Source organism: Bufo gargarizans, chromosome 5 (assembly GCF_014858855.1).
Source record: "Bufo gargarizans isolate SCDJY-AF-19 chromosome 5, ASM1485885v1, whole genome shotgun sequence".
Lineage (NCBI taxonomy): Eukaryota > Metazoa > Chordata > Amphibia > Anura > Bufonidae > Bufo > Bufo gargarizans.
In genome coordinates, this window is record NC_058084.1 from 238678929 (window position 1) to 238691133 (window position 12205).

At 45.7% G+C, this 12205-nt stretch overlaps 1 protein-coding gene across 1 annotated transcript in view; it reads right to left on the minus strand.

The window, feature by feature from the left end:
* Positions 1-12205, minus strand: part of NR4A3 (nuclear receptor subfamily 4 group A member 3) — a 192604-nt gene that overhangs the window by 101686 nt on the left and 78713 nt on the right. The window contains exons 4-5 of the mRNA XM_044294265.1: positions 4064-4193; positions 3550-3722 (exon numbers count right to left, since the gene is read on the minus strand). Of these exons, the coding sequence (XP_044150200.1) occupies positions 3550-3722; positions 4064-4193 (303 nt within the window). The remainder of the gene's footprint in view (positions 1-3549; positions 3723-4063; positions 4194-12205) is intronic.

The window sequence follows — 12205 nt, forward strand, 5'->3', positions numbered from 1 at the left end:
TCACCTTTATGAGGCTGCTAGAAATAGCCGAGTACTGTACTCGGCTATGTCTGGCAGTCCCATAGAGAATGAATGGAATGCTGTGTGCATGCTCGATAAGACACTCTATTCAGTTTGAGGGTATGACGTCCCCGTTCACGGTAGGGATCCCAGCAGTCACACTCCCACTGATCTAATAGTTATCCCCTATGGGATGAATCTCTAACTGTTACACAGACTGAAATATGCCAGAAGAAAGGAGCCCCCCCCCCCCTTCAGCCAGCTGAGATGTCAGCCAGCATGTGTTGGGGTTAGCAGGGTAGTGCTGACAGTCTACACAGAGTAGAAAGATTATCTCTTCTCTGTGTTAAGGCGGGTTTAGACAGGCCGATGGAGTGGCTGCTCGCTCAGTGAATGAGCGATCACAGGAATGCTTGTTTCTGTTAATCTGGACGATTATTGGTTTGTCCTAATCCACCTTTACTGTACATGTCCTCAGGGGAAAGATAACTTGGACTTTTGTGCATGTTATGAACCCCCTTCCCCCATCAATCAGATGGCATACTTGCTTTGTCACACATGGGGGTCTGTGAAGTGTGGAGTGTGATTGTCTAATCCTCCGCTGTGCCTAGTTAAACCCTTTATAGACACCTAGACGTTTACCAGCATCTAAATCGCGGAGTCAAATAAGTTGCATTAAACACAACCATCAATAAAGTTTACATTTTACACTGTCGCTATCCTGTCCATACCAGATACATAGAGTAAAATGTACAGACAGCTTATCTAGCGATATCCGTTACATGCTGCAGTAATAGCAATAAAGATTAGCACATAGAGGAAAATCTGATATATTTTTGACAGATAGAAAAACATTTTCATCAGTCAGAAAAGACATTTTCGCTCATTGACTATTGCCATAAACATTCAGCTACCGTAGTTTTTGTTAAACAATAATATTCAGTCACTTTTAAGATGTATTTCTTGTGCCCATATAATAGATGCAAGACCTGGGCCTTACATTTTATGGAGATACGTACACGAAAATTCAGTCCTATGTCTGAACTTTGCATATTTTGATCACTTTTTTTTTATTAGAGGTATGGTCCACATAACTTTCTGCTTGGTTTAGACGGTTACTCACTAATAACTTTTTTGTAATTTTTTATTTAAAAAAATGACACTGACAGAAGGTTTCATGAAGGTGTCTGTGTGTATAAAATGCTGAGTGGCATTTTGACAATGTGCTGGGTGTCTAATTTCAGAAAATATATGGGTATGGAGGTCAGTTTGTTGTTTTCATTTTGTAATTTAGGTTTTATTTGTACATGTCAACCCTAGAAAACTGTCCTGCCTACCAGAGGTGCAAAATGTCCAAGTGCACCTAGTGGCGAAAGGGTTAAAGTCATTATAACAATTATATAATACAGTGTACCCCAGCACTCATACTATATGTTGGGGTTTTCACATTTAAAGAACCTGCCAAATGATGCATATGATGCTTTTCCATGTCAATTTCACCAGGACAGACCCATTTACAGAGGTGTCAGACTATGAAGTTTTATCACTGATCCAAGTAGAGTGCTCGGCTGTTTCCGTCAGCCTCCTAGAAACTGAATGGAGCAGCAGTGGACATGCTTGACTTTTGCTCCATCCAAACTCCTTCTCACTGCAGCTATGCAGTTAGGGAAAATAGGTGGCCTCAGGACCCCATTCTATTGATTGTGGGGGTCCGAGAAATGTGGCCTACAGATACTAGACATTTATCGCCTATACTGTTGATTGATGATCAATTGTTGGAATGCAATTATTTTCTGAGAAGGCTGCTCTTTAAGATCTTAATGACATACACAGGGCCACAATATTCAGGTAGACTGGGTATTTACATGATGCTTAATGGGTAGTAAAAACCGTAGTCTGTGTCTGTGGTTCCATTATACCACCACTACCAGTATGAACTGTTGAGAAAAAGCAGGATGGTTTTATGAACTTATGTAGTTGATAATTCCCAGGTTTGAGCACTGCCACTGTGGCCTGCAGCTAAGAACATGGAAAAGAAACCTAGTATTTACTTCTGCTTGTATTTTTTTTTCTGAACTGTCTCATTAAGAAGATTTTATTGCCCACAAGACTAGTGCACACCATCCCTGTAAAATCTGTAGACTGTCTGTTCATTTACTTCTGACTTGCACAAAGTCACCCCTCTCTAGCTCCAACAAGAATTTAAGGGCAAAAGTCTCAAAGAATGCATGAATCAGCACATCACCATTTTAGAATTCCTTTATTATTACCGCTTGAAGTTCTTAATGAATTACTAACAGTTGGCAATGAAGGCCCAGATGGGCGAGATGAGAAAAGCAAGCTTAAGATCCTAGATTGGAAGTCGCTTCTCTCAAAACGTCGGTTTAATGCTGTACAAAGATCCCTCTCCATACAGCATTAAAATGGACGGCCTCCGACGAAACAAAGTTAGTTATTCCCGAAGTCTTGTGGGACTTTGGTGAATAACTTCGGTATTTGATTTTTGAACTGAAAAACTGTTGAGGCGATGTGAACAGTAAAATGCATGGGGAAGTCCCGGAAGGGGGATATATTTCTCCAAGGTTCCTCAACTGGTTGTGGTGGGTGAAATCCAGAATGGTGCTGGAGCTATTTTCTTTACTTATTCAGGGCTGCATTTTAAATGGATTGGGATGGTAGGTTTGGTAGTGGAACCTTCCAATCCAGGGCAGGTTTTCACCTAGCAGGAAGGGATCCCCAGGTGAAGCCTGCTCTAATCAGAGAGATAGAAAAGAAAAAAAAAAAAAGAAAAACACCATGCGGTGTCAAAGAGTAAAAGGGGATCAACCTGGCCAAAAGGAGTAATAAGGGAGCAGGTCACCTCCTACAGCGTCCCTAATCCTCTCCCTGACTCCTCACTGTTCTGACTGGTACCTTGCAAGACTTTGGAAATAACTGACTGACTCGTCGGAAGCCGTACATCTTAATGCCGTACGGAGACGCATCTCCGTACAGCACTAAACAGTTTTTTTTACGCAAAGCGACTTTGGATCTAGGATCTGAAGCTCGCTTCGCTTATCACTAGTTACCAGCTAGGAGTGTGTCACTGCACAGTCTGACACTGGCAGCAATAACTGTACAATATCAGACTGTGCAAGACCCCCCCCCCCCCCCCCCAACTGATAGCATCCACTTGCACCTTTACTGCAAACTGCTAGTAATTCACTTTTAACTTCTAACAGAAATAATAAAAGACTGGCACAACATAGAGTCATAAGAATGGATTCTTCAAAATTGTTATTAAAAGGGGATGAAAGTAGTTACTAAAGCAAAGATGTCAGGATAGGTTACAGGGTTGCATATGTTAAAAAGGATGCCCCTAATTAAAAGGCAGAAAGACTAAAATAATGTAACACGCATATTCAGATGTAACCTGGTGTATCACCAATTATATCTGGTGTATCACCAATTAACATCTAATTAACTACTTTTTTCATATCCTGCACCATCTCCTGAATAGGGTTCACATGTTATCATTTTACCACATTTTAATGGTTGAAGCTTTCTTACTGTGGAGTAGTCGAGTTCTTCTGGGGCAGAGTCAACAATTGCTTGAACCAATGCATCTAGCATACTGACTGGCGCAGATGGCAGACTTCGTTGTGATAATTCTTGATGACAAGGGCTCTTTGGTTTTGAAGGCAGCCTTCCTCTTCTTCCTTTAAGACTATCTGTTCTTACCACTGAATAAATGAATGAACAGATAAAACACAGCGCTTTCAAATAGGTTTAATTTTAATGTATACATTACTGCATTAGGGTTCATATTTAAGATATTTCAGAATAATGTAATAAGTGTTCTTGTATATAGTGGACAATAATGCATTTGATGATACGAACAGTGCTACAATAACATTCTGTTATAGCCTAAGAAACTGTTTATAATATTTGTAACAAAGCTGCACCGTGCTTCATTTCTTTTTATAGTAAAATACTAGTAAAAACAAGGTAAATGCAATACAAATATAGAATTAAGATAATGATAATCGCCATGTTAACATATCAAATTTCAGGGAATTCTTACCTTCCTTAACCATGCCAACATTGAGACATTTCTGAAATCTGCAGCACTGACATCGATTTCTCCGTCTTTTGTCCACAGGGCAGCTTTTGTTTGCCAAGCACACGTATTTAGCATTTTTTTGTACGGTCCTCTGAGAAATATATAAAACACAATGCTTTTCTAATTGAAGTAGAAGCGAGAGACACTAACAAAACAAGACATGCAATTTACCACTTAATAAGCAAGCAATGCAATTTGTATTATTAGATAAAATTAATTTCCAACACCGTAGCCTCCAGGAAGGGAAAATGTAACAAGTCTAGCGGCTGTCATTGAAATTATCGAGAATGAGTTTGAAGGAAGTCATCAGTACAACAGATTTAAAACATGAAATTGTTCATGAAATGATTACATACTGTATTATAACATTTGGAATTCTAATCTTCCAAACCGTACTTTGGGGGATTCTACTGGCAAAGCAGCTTTTTGGTGTCAGGTGAGCAGAGTACATCAACACAATTTCCACAAATGCATGGATTATTCAATGCCTACAAACATTTAATACTTTACACAGTAAAGGCAAATGGATACACCAATTCAAGTTTCTGATGTCATGAATAGAATATATTATTTTGAAATTAAGCCATCATAACAATTAAAAAACATTTAACCCCACAGTGATCAGCCTGTTTTCAGCCTTTGTGATCAACCAATTGTCGTCTTCCAAGAGCTATAACCATTTTTATTTTTATGTTGCTGTGGCTCTATGAGAGCTTGTTTTTTGCAAGTTGTTTTTAATGGCACAATTTTTCAGTACATGTGTAAGGCCGATTCATTGGCCTGTATTTGTGGGAGGGGCTTGGCTGCCTACTTCAACGGAGCAGCGCCCCTCCCACCTTGTACGACGTCGCAGAGTTTGGAGCAAGCGTGATCGTACCTGGAGGTTCAGTCATCAGGCGGGGGTAAGAGGCTGCTTCGGCAGCGTGCAGGATTTCTGTCCGGCCGGCCGGGTCGGCCCCCTAGGCGAGGGGGGGGGCTTACACGCACATTGTGCCAGGGTGCCGCTCGGCTCTCCATGTGGCAACGACTTGAGCTGGCGGGGGCGGGGCCCATGATAGAAGGAGGGCTCCCCCTTCCCCCGGTCTAAATGCCAGAGAGCCGTGGGGCGCCCCACGCGGCATCGTTCAGGTATCGGCGGGGGGTGGGGCCCATGAAGAGGTAAAGGCTCCCCCTACCCCGGTTCTCAGAGCCAGGGGGCTGCGCTGCACCCCACGTGGTAGGCGTGCTCAGCCGGCGGTGGGTCGGCCCCTTAGGTGAAGCTTCCTTCTGCAGGCCGTACATAAGGTTGCCGGCTCATGTTCCATCATTTTTGTCTTACTTATTCGTATGGTTCCTTACAACGTGTGCACAATCCAGGGTTGATGCTTTAATTGTTTTGCTTCTAGGTCCTAATCTTGTCTTGATTACATCCTGAATTGTGGCTTGTCGGCAAGGTAGTAGGGGTACACATTGGGGAGGGGGGAGGAGAGTACTCACAAGCTTTCCACGGTGGTCAGTCTGTAGATTTTCTGAGTGGGTAAGTGCTTCATATTTCCTGTGTGTGTTACTTTCTGGGTGTCGGTTCCTGGCCACTCCTTCACAGTCCTCCTGTTAGTGTGCAGAGCTGCACGGGGGCGGGGAACTTTTCCATGCACTGTTGAGCAGGTTCACTGATGCTGGTGGTCGTCCAGTTTAGCAGGTCAATTTACGTTACTGTTTCCACAGCTGTGATGTCACACGCATCGGACATCGTCAAGGCGTCTGTGGACGAGAATGTGGCAGGAATGTCCGAAGGGGGCAGTATACCGTCCCTGCGAGCATGGACTATCCCTAGGCTTATGTCGGAACTGACGAAGAGGGGTATCCTTTTCCCGGCTTCCGCCAGGAAGGCGGGGTTATATCAGCTGTGGAAAGCCTCTGTGGCGCCTAGTCAAGATGATCTCCCCATGACCACGGTGCAAACATCGCTCGCTCAGTTACATGTCATGCTGAACAGCCTGACATCAACTGTCACTTCAATGCAAGCGAGGTTGGAGTCAGTCGAGTCTCGCGGCTCGGTCATTCCTGTTTCTCGCCCTGAGGGTCCGGTCGCCACCACCTCCGCTGTGGGGGAAACTCGTACTACCCTCTGCAGTTCCCAATGTGTCTCCTCATTTCGTTCCGGCCAACGTCAGGAAAGATATCTTAGAGGGTAGGGATGTTAACCTTGCTTCTTTGCTGATAGCCTCCAGGGATTTGTCCGATAATAAAGTTATTGCTTGCGGGGAAGTCTCGGTGGTGCTGAGAGGCCGTGACGACAGGCTTAACCGCAAGTTGACCATCCCAGAGTTTGTCATGGCGTTCAGCCTTTTCAGAGATGTAATATGTTCTGTTAGGCCTGACAGGAGGGAGGAACTCGATCTGTACCTTTTTCGAGTTACAGAGTTGGGATATAAGTACGGAGGGTGTTCGTTTTACGATTATCATTGTTCTTTTGCAGCCAAAGCAGCGGCAGCTTTCACACAGTTTCAATTTGTTACAAATTGGTCCAACTTGGACACAGAATTGTTTTGCAGGCATTTTGCGGGTCTGAAAGCTCCCTCCTGTTCCGCATGTCAGTCCATCTTCCACTCTGCTGAGTGGTGCCACAAATCAGCCGCCATTACGCCGTCCTACCCTTCCGGCTCGTCAGCCGGGCCACTCGATGTCTTCATGCCACCTAGTTCAGTTGACAAGTTAGGCCGGCCCATTGTACAGTTGGGTAGGGCCCAGATTTGTAATAATTATAATTACGCATCTTGTAATTTTGGTCAATGCCGTCTGCTGCACATCTGTACCAATTGCTTCAGGGCCCATCCCAGAGTACCATGCTCATTAAAATCAGTTAAAGCTTACATGAGTGTGGTCAATACCGATTGTTTACGGAGGTATTTGCAAGGTAATCATAATCCAGGGCTCGTGCAGTTTCTGATTTCAGGATTCTGCAGGGGCTTTCATACAGGGTTAATCACGACACCAGAATACACATATGAGTGCAAGAACCTTCAGTCTGCCAAGAGGAATCCTAATTCTGTAGACAAACTAATAGAGTCCGAGTTGGGTAAGGGTTTCTTGATCGGTCCTTTCAAAGTGCCCCCCTTCCAGCGGTGGAGTTAGTCCCGTTGGGGTGGTCACGGGTAAATTTAGCAAGAAGGAGAGACTTATCATCGACCTGTCAGCCCCACATGGTTCCCATGTCCCTAGTCTTAACTCCCTCATTGTTTCAGAGGAAGTGGGCATGAGGTATTCTTCTATTGACCAGGCTATTGCCATTATCATGCAGTTAGGACCCGGATCGATGTTTTCTAAGGCTGATATATTGTACGCCTTTAAGTTACTTCCCATTATGCCAGTCCTCTGGCAGTGGCACAGCATAAAGTGGAAGGACCAATACTATTTTTCCACCAAACTCACTTTCGGTTCTAAGAACAGCCTTTGGCTCTTTGATCAGTTGGCTCAGGCCCTCCATTGGATTTTAGAACATAAGGTTCACAGTGAATTTGTTATTCATTATTTAGATGACTTCCTGCTGATCGAGAGGCCAGGGGCAGCCCCCCTAGGATTGGGGAAGTTATTGAGGTGTTTTTCCCAGTTAGGTGTCCCAGTCTCCCCCAAGAAAGTAGAGGGCCCGTCCACAGTCATCACCTTCTTGGGCATTGAGCTAGATTCGCAGGACATGTTAGCCAGGTTACCATCGGACAAACTAGTTAGAATTAGGGAAGTCATTCACAGGTTTTCTGTCACAACCGTGGTCACTAAGGCAGATTTACAGTCACTACTGGGTAAATGCGTATCATTCCGCAAGGCAGGTCGTTCATCTCCCGCTTGCTGGTGCTCCTGGCCACGGCCCCGGAACAAGACAATCCAGTGCGCCTGGATAGTCAGGCCTTAGTTGACCTACACATGTGGGACCACTTTCTTTGCCAGTGGAACGGGGTGTCCTTGTTTATACCTGAGTTATCTAGCCAATCCCCTGTAGTCTTTTCAGACGCGGCTGTGAGCTCAGGTTTTGCTGCTATTTTTGGCACCCACTGGGTCGCAGATGAATGGCCTGCTGAGGTGAGACAGATCCCAGGTTTCCTACAAACCTCAGCACTGTTTGAACTGTACCCCATTGTGGTAGCCTCCCACGTGTGGGGCAGTCACTGGGTAAATCGCTCTGTTTTGTTCATAACTGATAACGCTGCGGTGGTAGACATTTTAAATAGTGGGTTGTCCAAGTCGTCTTATGTCATGTGTCTCTTGAGACGTTTAGTTCAACTCTCCCTACATTATCATTTATGTGTTAATAGTACGCATGTGCCAGGTTCGCAAAATGTGGCTGCTGACGCTTTATCGAGGGCTAATTTCTCCCTTTTCTTGCAGGTCATGCCAGAGGCAGATGTTGTGGGCGCTACCGTCCCTCCCCACGAGTCATTAATACTAGTGTGACCGGTCACCTAGAGACGGCCCACGCTTTACTAGCCAAGTCCATTTCACCAAATACGACCAGGGCATATAACACCGGGTGGAGGGCGTTTTGCAGGTTTCAGGGGGAATCTCCTCAGGGAGAGTCCAGTTTTGTGGAATATATCCTTGCTTTCATTGGCTACTGCCACTCGGAGCTCAAGCTGTCCCACAACACGGTGAAGTCATACTTGTCGGGGGTGCAGCATTTCCTCTCTGTCAGTCATCCTGAATGGGCATCAGTGTTTTCTATGCATGCTGTCAAAGCTACGTTGAGGGGTTTGAACAGATGTGGATCCGGAGGCCAAGTGCGCAGACCAGCTGTTACTGGACTCCTTTTCCGTAACCTATCGACATCCTGGTTAGGAACCCTTTCGGGGTTTTGACCAGCCTGGTGCTTAAATCCGCTGTTTATTTAGCCTTCTATGGCTTCTTGAGACCTAGGGAGTTTACTTGTTCTCCTGGTAGTAGCAGGGTTTCTCACAGTCGGCCAGTTGGTCCAGAGCGCCGAGGGTTACGTGCTACTGCTCAGGACGTCCAAGACCTCGCAGATGGGTCCCCCAGTCCCAGTGTCCTATTTCCCCACGTCTCATCAATGGTGCCCTGTCACAGTTTTCCGTCAGTTGCAGTCATAATTAGCTGGGTTCGGGCCAGATAGTCCACTATTGCCTTTCGGGGTGGTACCACTCACTACTCATCAGTTTGTGTCCCATGTACGTTCCTTAGTGGCCAGTTTGGGCGGTGACCCAGCTACGATCTCAGGACATTCATTTCGCATAGGAGCCGCATCCGCGGCCTCCAAGAATCAGGTACCAGCGCATGTCATCCAGAAGTTAGGGCATTGGCGCTCCACGTGTTTTAGCCGTTATATACCTCACCCCAAAACCGAGATGTCAATGGCTTTCCAAAGTCCGGTTTTGTGATTTATGTTGTAAAAAATTACTTCTGCTAATCAGTATGTCTTTTGCCCTCTTTCAAGCGTCCCTGCTATGGCGCGGTTGCGGCACAACTCTAACCGCTTAGGGGCAGGGTAATCTAGGTAGGACGGGGTGCATTCTCTTGGTTTCCACGACCACAAGTGTAAGGCTGATTCATTGGCCTGTATTTGTAGGAGGGGCTTGGCTGCCTACTTCAACGGCCAGCACCCCTCCCACCCGGTACGACGTCGCAGAGTTCAATCCACCGACCCACCCTTACTGTCTACTACTCTCAAAGGTGATGCCCTCTTTCAGGCGTCCCTGCTACGGGGCGGTTGCGGCACAACTCTAACCGCTTAGGGGCAGGGTAATCTAGGTAGGACAGGGTGCGTTCACTTGGTTGCCACGACCACAAACAAGTAATTGATTAAAGGGGTTGAACACGGACATAACCTCATCTTCACCCATTTAGCATGCCCTGTGCTGCATCAAACAGGACTAAGGACTTTTCTTTACTACCGGTGATGTACCAGGCTTCACTTGGGTATGCTAGATTGCTAGGTGGAGACTTCAGTCTAGCAGTGAGCCCGGTGACGTCACTGGCACAGATGGGTGGTTTTTAGCTCTGTCCTAGTCTGTTTTATAGAATAGGGCAGCGCTAAAAACCGCCCATTAGTGCCTGTGACGTCACCTGGATCACTGCTAGGTGGAAGCCTAGCATACTGAGAGAAAGCTGGGTATGTCACCAGCAGTAAACAAACAGTCCTTGTCTTATACTATGCAGCGCAGGACAAGGAGGAGCATCGGAGGTAAAAGTGCTCTGATCCTCCACTCATACATGCTAAAATCAGTGAAGAGGTTATGAACCCAGATAACCCCTTTAACTTTTTCTTTCTGGGGGAATAGGAAAAACAGCAATACCGTCATGGAGTTTTTATGTTTTCCATTTTGCGAAGTTCTTTTTTCAGCATACATAACAGAACTTTATGCTCTGGGTCCGTACAATCACTGCGATTGTTTTTCTACTTTTTTTACTAGGGTCCGAGGTCTAAATCTGACCAAGGACATCTGCATGGAGTTTGTATGTTCTCCCTGTGTTTGCGCGTGGGTTTCTTCCGAGTACTCCGGTTTCCTCCCATACTGATAGGAAACTTAGAGTGTGAGTCCCATTGGAAACAGTGAGTGATGATAATGTCTGTAAAGCGCTGCAGAATATGTTGGAGGCTTTGATCGCTTCTATAATACACTGTACCTACAGTACTATCAGTATGATACTGACACTATGAGGCTTCCCCCTTGTCATAAACTGAGGGCACGGCTAGTGGCCTTCATTAGCCCCCAGTTGCTGTGTGAAGTCATTGGCACCCTGATTGCATTGCGGTGGTGCCAAAACCTGACAGAGGGAACCTCTCTCCTTCTGAAACCATTTAGATGTTGTCCCTATTGACAGTGACATTTAAGGGGTTAATTGGCAATGCTGTTAGAGCAGGAGCCTGGCTATCATGCAAGAGCTGAGCTCCTGTTCACCATGCAACCCTTAGACTAGGCAACTATAAAGGTTTTGTGGCCTAGCTTAAGGCCCCTTAACCGCCTAACGCAGATCTGCGGTCCGGAGGCGGCAGCTCTGCGCAGAGTGACGCGTCGGTGCGTCATCTCGCGAGAGCCGAGACTTCCTGTGAACACGCGCACACAGGCGCGCGCGTTCACAGGAACTGAAGGTAAGAGACAGGATCTCCAGCCTGACAGCGGCGATCGTTCACTGGCAGGCTGGAGATGCGATTTTTTTTTTTAACCCCTAACAGGTATATTAGACGCTGTTTTGATAACGGCGTCTAATATACCTGCTACCTGGTCCTCTGGTGGTCCCTTTTGTTTGGATCGACCACCAGAGGACACAGGTAGCTGTGTAAAGTACCACAAAACACTACACTACACCCCCCCTGTCGCTTATTAAACCCTTATGAACCCCTGATCACCCCATATAGAATCCCTGATCACCCCCCTGTCATGCTCCGTTCAGACGTCCGTATGATTTTTACGGATACATGGATCGGATCCGCAAAACGCATACGGACGTCTGAATGGAGCCTTACAGGGGGGTGATCAATGACAGGTGGGGTGATCACCCCATATAGACTCCCTGATCACCCCCCTGTCATTGATCACCCACCCCTGTAAGGCTCCATTCAGACATTTTTGTTGGCCCAAGTTAGCGGAAATAGTTTTTTTTTGTTTTTTCTTACTAAGTCTCATATTCCACAAACTTGTGTCAAAAAATAAAATCTCACATGAACTCACCATACCCCTCACGGAATCCAAACGCGTAAAAATTTTTAGACATTTATATTCCAGACTTCTTCTCAGGTTTTAGGGCCCCTAAAATGCCAGGGCAGTATAAATACCCCACATGTGACCCCATTTCGGAAAGAAGACACCCCAAGGTATTCCATGAGGGGCATATTGAGTCCATGAAAGATTGAAATTTTTGTCCCAAGTTAGCGGAAAGGGAGACTTTTTTTTTTTTTTTTTTTTTTTAACAAAGAATTCTATGAACTCGCCATGCCCTTCATTGAATACCTTGGGGTGTCTTCTTTCCAAAATGGGGTCACATGTGGGGTATTTATACTGCCCTGGCTTTTTAGGGGCCCGAAAGCGTGAGAAGTCTGGGATCCAGATGTCTAAAAATGCCCTCCAAAAAGGAATTTGGGCTGCTTTGCGCATCTAGGCTGCAAAATAAGTGTCA